The 9,563-nt window shown below is 37.8% G+C and overlaps 1 protein-coding gene across 1 annotated transcript; it reads left to right on the top strand.

The window, feature by feature from the left end:
- The first annotated feature begins 508 nt into the window (after nucleotides 1–508).
- Nucleotides 509–3,638, top strand: LOC147606950 (eukaryotic translation initiation factor 2 subunit beta-like). Its single transcript, XM_086791518.1, has 10 exons — nucleotides 509–613; nucleotides 1,128–1,242; nucleotides 1,332–1,443; nucleotides 1,560–1,615; nucleotides 1,718–1,772; nucleotides 1,916–2,010; nucleotides 2,598–2,743; nucleotides 2,837–2,979; nucleotides 3,084–3,169; nucleotides 3,258–3,638. Exons 2-10 carry the CDS (start codon nucleotides 1,189–1,191, stop codon nucleotides 3,333–3,335), a joined length of 825 nt encoding a protein of 274 aa, XP_086647644.1. The 5' UTR covers nucleotides 509–613; nucleotides 1,128–1,188; the 3' UTR covers nucleotides 3,336–3,638.
- Nucleotides 3,639–9,563: the final 5,925 nt, after the last annotated feature.

Here is a 9,563-nt window from a genome sequence, read left to right on the forward strand (position 1 = left end):
GCAAGGAGATGGGGAGAGCGAGAGAGACGTTGTGACCAGCAAGATAATCAACACATTAGCAGAGGATTCACAAGGGGATTAAGTGGATTATCCCTAATAGGTGTCACTTTGCCACACATCACTACTTATATAATATCCTTCTAAGAGGCTCTTCCCACACGAAACCCTAAGCTCACACATAATACAGTGATAGTTTATACAACCACCTAGCACTGGTTTATTGCCACACTATTAATATTTAGCATTTTATCAAGGCTATTTTACTAATTTTGTAGGCTGCGCGAAGGTTATGCAATTGTTTTTTTGGGGTAAAAAATCAATGGATTGAAGCAATTAAACCACTGTACTAGCCACATTATATTTAATTGGAAATGAAAAAAAAACATTTTGGTGCCATATTATTACGTGCTAAAGAACGTTTATTTTTATCAACCCCAATTTTGTAAAATTGTGAAGCTTAAGAAAAATTTATGAGACCACGTGGCGTAATGTGGTTCGAGTTTTTTTTAATTTTTTCGCACTCAAGTAACCATTCAATCTTTATACAACCTTTTATACGCTTAGAACCATAGCACTTCAGACTGCAAGAAGCAAGCAATACCCACAGGAGGAGGTAAGCTTCTAATCTCTCACCTCTCAGATTGTCGAGTCGGGGGTTTTACGTCGTTTCCTCTGTGCAATTCTACGGTTTTTAGGGCAAACTGTGACCCTAGGGTTTATGTCAAGTTCTAGGGTTTTTCCAGGACGACCATGGAATCTGGGGTTTCTCAGTGATCTGAATGCTTTTCCAAACGGCCTGCGATTTTAGGATGTCTCAGATCCGGTCAGTGTAGGAATTCTCAGAACGGCTTTCGATTCTAGGGTCTGTCAGAACGGCGTTCCATTCTAGGGTCTCTCAGAACGGCCTTCGATTCTTGCCATTCTAGGGTTTCTCAGACTGGCCTGCGGTTCTAGGGTTGGGTCCACTGCTCTACAGGGCTTCCCAGAATGGCTTGTGTCTCTCAGGACGGCCTTCGATTCTAGGGTCTCAAAACGGCCTCTTTCTTTGAACAGACTAATTTCTAGGGTTTTCTCAGGACATTTTAGGGTTTATTGAGAACATCGGTCTGACTAGCTGGACTTTTCAGCTTTATCAGGAGCACAAGTTGAGATCCAGCAAGCAGTCTTCTTCACTATTTTAAAGCAATCATGGCAGAATATCAAGACGAAGTTCTGCAGGAAGTGAAAGAGGAAGTGGGAGAGGTATGTATATGCATGCTGTGGCTCTTCACTCTGTGTGTTTGTGTAATTGTTGGCTCACACGATGGCTACCTTCACTGTGTCATCATCAGCTCGCCCCTTTTGACCCTTCCAAGAAGAAGAAGAAGAAGAAGAATGTTATCCAAGACCCTGAAGAAGGCGAGAACATGGAGAAAGTCACAGAGAAAGTGGATACTCTTTCATGTATGCATATTGAAGTATCTGATCATGTCTGTAGAAGTTTTCATGGTAGCATTGGCTTCAACTGCTGTTGAATCATTAGGTTTCGCACATAGTTCATTTTTAATTCTTGCTCACAGTGGGAGATGGCATGGACTCTGCTTTTGCGGGCAAGAAAAAGAAGAAGAAGAAGATGGTAAGTTATTGTGTGGTAGGACACAGCTTTTACAAAAATCATTTGGATTCGTATGTCAGCAATCTTGTGGGTCTTTACATTCTTTTTGCCATGTTGTCTCAGGTGGAAAATGAGATCCCAGAAGATGAAAATGGGGATTCGATTGCTGAGTCCAGTGGTGAGACTTCGTGCTTTAAACATCATATAGGTCCTTGGACTGCATTTTGTTGTGTTTGCTTCACTTGCTTTATATCTGCTGCCAGTTGCAACCAATGCATAGTCGTATTAACCATCATTTGTATCTGTTTTTTTGCTTTGCAGGTCTCCAGACTGCTGAGGAGGAGGAGGGTGAGGGCATTGTTCTGAGAAGTCAATTTCCTTGGGAAGGGACAACTCGTGATTATCATTATGATGAGGTAAGTAATTACTCCACAGACATCCTTTGAATGAAATAATTTGCCTCTACTTATATATGGTAATGCCATGGTTGTTGAGAGTAAATATCGCGAGACCATCTACGAGGAATTGCAGGGAGTCTATCTGGTTGTAATCTTATGATACTAAATAAGAATGTTGCAAAAAGCTTTTGTAGAAGGGGTGTGTAGGGTCAATCTCTTGGTTTGATGATCTATAATGATTACATACTTGGAAGTGATGTTGGTTTACTGGATGTTATGACAACTCGTGAATCGTGATTATCATTATGATGAGGTAAGTAATTACTCCACAGACATGCTTTGAACGAAATAATTTACCTCTCCTTATATATGCCAATGTCATGGTTGTTGAGAGTAAATATTGCGAGACCATCTACGAGGAATTGCAGGGAGTCTATCTGGTTGTAATCTTATGATACTGAATAAGAATGCTGCAAAAAGCTTTTGTAGAAGGGGTGCGTAGGGTCAATCTCTTGGTTTGATGATCTGTAATGATTACATACTTGGAAGTGATGTTGGTTTACTGGATGTTATGGTGTAATATTGAGCATGATCACTGCATGCAGCTGCTTGGAAGGGTGTTCAACATTCTCCGTGAAAGCAACCCAGAACTTGCAGGAGAAAGGAGGAGAACTGTAATGAGACCTCCTCAAGTTCTTCGTGAGGGTACCAAGAAGACCGTATTTGTTAACTTCATGGATCTGTGCAAAACGTAAGTATTTCAACCGCAGTTGGACCTTTTAATCTTGATATGTTTTGTATATTGCATGTATTTTGTCATGCTCATTATGTGTGCATTTGGCAGAATGCATCGTCAGCCAGAACATGTGATGACTTACCTGCTTGCTGAACTGGGTACGAATGGCAATCTCGATGGTCAGCAGCGTCTGGTTGTAAAAGGAAGGTTTGCACCAAAATACTTTGAGGGTATTCTGAGAAGATATGTCAGTAAGTACTCCCTTTCCACCTGGTTTTATCTTTTCTGTGCGTATTATGGAGCATTGGGAGTTTGATGCACTCTTTCCTCACATTTGACATGGTTTTTTTTGCAGCTGAATATGTCATGTGCAATGGCTGCAAAAGTCCGGACACCGTCCTCACAAAGGAGAACCGATTGTTTTTCTTAAGATGTGAACAGGTGCCCGAAATGTACCTTTGTATGATTGTTTATGACACACTGAAGAAAACTGACCCCCAAAAATTGATGATTTACTGTTCTTCTGCAGTGTGGATGCTCTCGGTCTGTAGCACCAATCAAGGCTGGTTTTGTTGCTCGTGTTGAAAAGCGGAAGACCGGAACTTAATGGAAGCAAAGCTAGCTGCATGTCTTGTTGGACTTCATCAGAGTATTGGCTAGACAGTTTTTAGTACTCTGCTTATGTTTTATGTTATATGCTTCAGAATTTGGCGACATATCACTTGCATTCCTGCTCTCAGCTGCATTGTTAGTGATTAGATTGGTGACTTTTTTTCTCCACCCTACATAAAATCGTGAATGCAGAGGACAGTAAATCGTTTTTCCCACTCCCCATGAAACCTTGGTTTGACTGTTGGCTCTTTTTGTTTCCACTCTAAATAGTGTGAATTCAGAGGACGGTTTATCTGAGGCATGGCATCTTTTTATTGCGTGTAATGATGAGACCGGTGTGGGGACACTTGTATGCACTCTTAGTATGGGGACACTCGTACACACTCTTAGTAATGCAAGACATGACTAGGCAGGTTCGAAGAAAATTTTAAGGAGTACTGTTTATTTACTTGCTTTTATTGATATATATATATATATATATATATATATATATATATATATATATATATATGTATGTATGTATGTATGTATATATATATATCAATAAATAAAGCCAATTACAAAGCTCCTCGCCATCTTTACATCATCTCAAGAATGCATGCAAAATACCATTTACCAACTTTCCTCTGAATGCATTCTTTGGGAATCAGTATGGATGTACCAACCTGATTGGTACGTGTATGCATTTCTAGTATTGAATGGCATAGGTCCTCTAGAGATCAGTTTGAGGAAAAAAGTAGTCAAAGTCAAGAGTGTCTATACTTCTTTTAGCAACGGGTATTTCACAAGAATCTGCATATGCTGAGAGTCGGAACACCACTGATTATCATTATGTGCTTGGGTTCAGTATCGACCATTGTTAGTCAGTATATGCCATTGGCAATTGGTATGTGCCTTGGGATGTATCAATGAGCAGGCTGACATACCATTGTTTGCCTGCTTGTCTTACGTAATTCCTTGACTGTGCCATGTCTCCTCATATGTACTAGTCTTTTAGTATTGATATGAATAGTGGGTGTGCTGTAGGGTTGGGTAACTTGAAAGTCTAATAAGAGGGCACTCTTCAAGAAGCCATATAGGAGAGCGAAACATACTTTTCATGAAAAGTTCCCAGTCTAATAAGAGGGCACTCTTCAAGAAGCCATATATGAGAGTAAAACAAAGAAGCCATATATGAGAGCAAAACATGCTTTTCATGAAAAATTCCAAAGCAAAATTCACACAGAACCAAGGCACAATGATTTACAAATGCTCATTTGGACGTGGCACCTATTCCTTATTTTGGGCACATGCTTATGGCATTCTTTGCTCGATCCCCCTCTTCCTCCCTCCCTCCCTCCCTCCCTCCCTCTCTCTCATGCGCACACGCACACGCACACGCACACGCATTCTGACTCACACACAGAACTGCATGTATGTATTTATATTCACACGCGCACATGCGCGTGTGCATGCACGCGTACAGAGTCTTTGTTATTACTATTGTAGGTGAATTTCCAAAAATTCTATTGGAACTTTTGTATTCAACCAAGTGCATGGTCTCCTCCTCACCCTCTAATCAATAACGTGCTTAACAATTGGGGGAACATAAGAGGGGACTTATCATTTCATGATAATCCATGTCATTGCCCATTGTTGGAAATTGAGATCAAATAATCAATATGCTTGTGTTTGTGGAGACTAGTTCATGCGGTGGAATAGAAATTCAATTCTATTGGAGCTTTTTTATTCAACCAAGATCATAGTCTCCTTTTCACCAATCAATAATGTGATTAACACTTGGGGGAACATAAAAGGGGACTTACCAATTCATGATAATCCATGTCATTGCCCATTGTTGGAAATTGGGATCAAATGATGAATATGGGTGTGTAGACGAGTTCGTGTGGTGGAATAGAAGTTGCATGGTTCTATACATGCAAGGTGATTAGTGAAAAAGTGACCTTCTACACTTAATAATAATAGTATATGATTGGAGAGTAAATGTTGCATGGATCCAAACTTTTCCGATGCTATAACTAGCATTAGCATTAGTCTAAGAGCATTGAGTCTTGTGTCCATAAAATCTTCTCTGTTCTATTTTGGGTTGGTGAGATATTGCACTACCCTAATTGTTTTGCCGATTGTAGCACGTTAACTCTTATAAATTGTCATATGATTTAGAGAAAAAAAATTGAGAAATTATGAGTAGTAAGTCTTTCTAATTAGAGTGTTTAGAAGGCATATCCCCTTTAGGATTTAATTCATTGTTTAGTTGTATCAAACTTGATCATTACCATAAGCAATTATCTATGTAGTCCACATTGGTGTTCAATCTTGTATTGCTACTCCTAATTGGTCCTCAAATTCGATCGATTTAGCGTTTGTCTATCTTTTTGAATTACACCTTAAACGTGAACACTTATGCCACACATCCAATTTGTTATAGTATTAGAGGATTTGGTTACATAGAGTGATAAAGACGATATTGAAAAAACTAGGGCAAGTAGTTTATCTTGGTTTGATTGATTATTGAGAGTTCATTTTTAAAAAAACAAAGTGATAACTAAAAGAGTGTTGCTATATACACAATTAGAAGTTTAGAGGATTAGAGAGCCTAGCACCAAAATATTGTTGTTGAACAAAAAATCAAAGTTGACATTAAATGAGATCCCTCTCTAGAAGGTGATGTAAAGAGATGGATTAATATCTTAATTAATGTACTTCTCTAGAGAGAGATGTGCTTAATGTATTTTTTTTTCTAAATTTATGTAATTACAATTTCGTTCATTAGAAAAACTTTCTAGAAGTAAATTCATGTTATTTACACTAGTAATAACATAAGAACCAAGTGTCATTGAATTCCAATGACTTTGGTGGAACCCAAAGAACTAGTTATTTTTCGCATTCCAAAGTTAGATGGGTAAGCCTCAAGTTTAGAATGGGGTCATGTGGGTGCTCATTGGAAAGTGGAAGATCTAAGAAAATTGAATATGACTAGAAAATTAAATGTTCAAGTAAAAGAGTTAATTTTTGGATAAAAATGAGTATTTTAGTAATAAAATATTAAATGAATAATTAATTCCAAAATTGTGCAAAGCTTTGAGAACCTTGCCCAAGCCTTAAATTAAATTGTTGAATCCTTAAATGGGGGTTCGGACACTCTCATGTGAAGAAAAAGGAACAAAGAAAAATAAGGTTAAGTGACCTTTTGTTGGATAAAAGAAATATAACTTAAAAGATATTAGTGAATTAATAAAGAAACCCCATAGTAGTTAGTGTATTTCCTCTCCATGTCTCTCTTGAGTTGGCAAGGCTTTCCTTGTATGGAAGGACTCTCCTCTCTCCTACATAAACCCTATGATCCTTAAGCAATAACACACAATTCTCTTCATCATTATGTTGTTTAAGGAGAAGAGGGTGCCATCATCAAGAAGGAAGGGGTGATTTTTACTACTACAATCTTACCAGATATTAACTATTCCAAGTTTTCTCATCAAGCTAGAGAAGGGGTACGCCCATTTTTATTGTTCGTACTATTGATTTTTTGTAGTAATCAAGCTTTGCAAAAATTAAGTGATTTTCTTTAAAAAATTTATAAATATTTGTATATTGATCAATTAGCTTGGGATTAAGCATGGTAATTAGAATCTTGATGAGAGATACATTGCCTTTAAATCTAAAATTAAAACTCTACACAGTTAGGAGTTGAATTAAAGATTGAAAATAATTAGGCATTAACTAGTACCTCATGTTAAATTAACCACTCCATTGGTTAACACGGTTTCACTCCACGGGCGAGAAATCCCAAATCCTCAAAATAGAGGGTTTTTTGCAACCACTCCTTTATGTTTCCATCGCCACATGAATATACAGAAGATATGCTTAGGATGACATTTGAAATGGGAAGGGGGTTGCCACAAACATAATACCGAGTTGGGAAAATCCACATCTCAAGGATGATCAAATTTGATGGAACTAGAGATCCCATTCAATATCTAGAGAAGCTCGATCAAATTTGATGGAATTGGAGATCCCATTCAGTATATCTAGAGAAGGATTGATGTTCCCACCGAGATATCGGTTAATTCAGATTGTGCCTTGAAGGTAAAGTAGGCCAGTGGTGGTTTAGGTCTCTAAATGAGGAGGCCCCACGATCCGCTTTGTCTGCACCATCTTTAATAAAATCGGATGGATGGCTTAAATCACTAACCAAAAAAACTTTTTGGATAAAAATCACTATAACATGAGATGGAAATCCAACTCATTCAATCCCCCACATCGTGTTGTACTGAATTCACAATCAATAAAACAAAAACGCACAAAATCGATTTAAATGACTAACAAGGAAAACAGTTTGGGTAAAAATCACTATAACGCAATAGGCAGACATCCAACACATTCAATCCCCCACATCGCTTTGTATTGAATTCATAATAAAGGAAACTCCAACATATTCAATCCCCCACATCGCTTTGTATTGAATTCATAATAAAGGAAACTCCAACATGCAAAATCAGCTTAAATGACTAATAAAGAACTTTTTGGATAAAAATCACTACAATGCAATAGATAGATATCCAATACATTTCAATCTCCCACAAGGCGTTGTACTGAATTCACAATAAATAAAACAACAATATGCAAAATAGGCTCAAATGACTACCAAGGAAAACATTTGGATAAAAATCACTACAATGCAATAGGCATACATCCAACACATTCAATCCCCCACATTGTGTTGTACTGAATTCACAATAAAGGAAACTCCAACATGCAAAATTCGCTCAAATGACTAATAAGGAAAGATTTTGGATAAAAATCACTATAACATGATAGGTAAACATCCAACACATTCAAACCCATACATCGCATTGTACTGAATTCAGAATCAAAGAAACTCCAACATGCAAAATTGGCTCAAATGACAAACAAGGAAAACTTTTTGGATAAAAAACGCTACAACGTGATAGGAAGACATCCAACACATTGAATTCACAATCAATAAAACAAAAATGTGCAAAATTGGTTCAAATGACTAACAAGGAAAACATTCTGGGTAAAAATCACTACAACGCGATAGGCAGACATCCAACACATTAAATCTCCCACATCGCGTTGTATTGAATACACAATAAAGGAAACTCCAACACGCAAAATTGGCTCAAATGATTAACAAATAAGTTTTGGATAAAAATCACTACAATGAGATAGACAGACATCCAACACATTCAATCCCCCACATTGCGTTGTACTGAAGTCACAATAAATAAAACAACACGCAAAATCAGCTCAAATGACTAACAAGGAAAACATTTTGGATAAAAACCACTACAACAACGCGATAGGTAGATATCCAACACATTCAAGCTTCCACATCGTGTTGTATTGAATTCACAATAAAGGAAACTCCAATACGCAAAATTGGCTCAAATGACTAATAAAGAAAAATTTTGGATAAAAATCACTACAACGCGATAGGTAAACATCCAACACATTCAAACCCATACATCGCGTTGATGACACGGAAGCGGTATAGCTATATATGCCTTTATAGAGTGTCACACTTCCACACAATGATACAAACACACCCAGAACACCAGACCCAAGAGTATGAACAAAACTTTATTTCAATACAGGTCTTCGTCTCTACAGAGTTGAACATCCATTACATTCTCAGAACCATCTTCATCTAACACCCATTCACAATCAGCCCACTCTTCATCATCTACTTGCAATACCAGTGACCACATACCACCATGGTGTACAGGGTGAATGATTTCAAATTGACAATTCCAGTCAAACCATATTTCATATATCACCGAGTCTACGTCCAAGACAAGATACATGACTTGTGTACTCTCTAAAATCTGAATTTTCTGAATAGCCTTGCAAAATACCACACCAGCACTCTATTTGCCCTCTCTTCTTCATTGAAAGCCTTCGGACAAGCACCCAAATGTTGTTGATTTGTTGCAGTCATGTAATCAGATCAAAAAACACATTTTTTCTTCGTGTTCTTGCCTTTCCAAATGCTCAGGAGCACTTCCCCTCTTCTACTGGCAAAACACAACAGCGAGGCATCCAATTCTGAAGTCGCCTCTATCACCAAGAAGCATTTTTAACATCAAAACCAGCCCTTCTTCAAGTCATCTACCTTTTCCTCCTATCTCTGACACAGAAATCAGCCAAAAAGGTCGCCCTATTTCCTCTTGTCTCCTGAACCTAGAACTTCCAAAAAATA

The sequence above is a fragment of the Cibotium barometz genome, chromosome 56, assembly GCF_041138505.1.
Source record: "Cibotium barometz isolate CiBa-2024 chromosome 56, ASM4113850v1, whole genome shotgun sequence".
Classification (NCBI taxonomy): domain Eukaryota; kingdom Viridiplantae; phylum Streptophyta; class Polypodiopsida; order Cyatheales; family Cibotiaceae; genus Cibotium; species Cibotium barometz.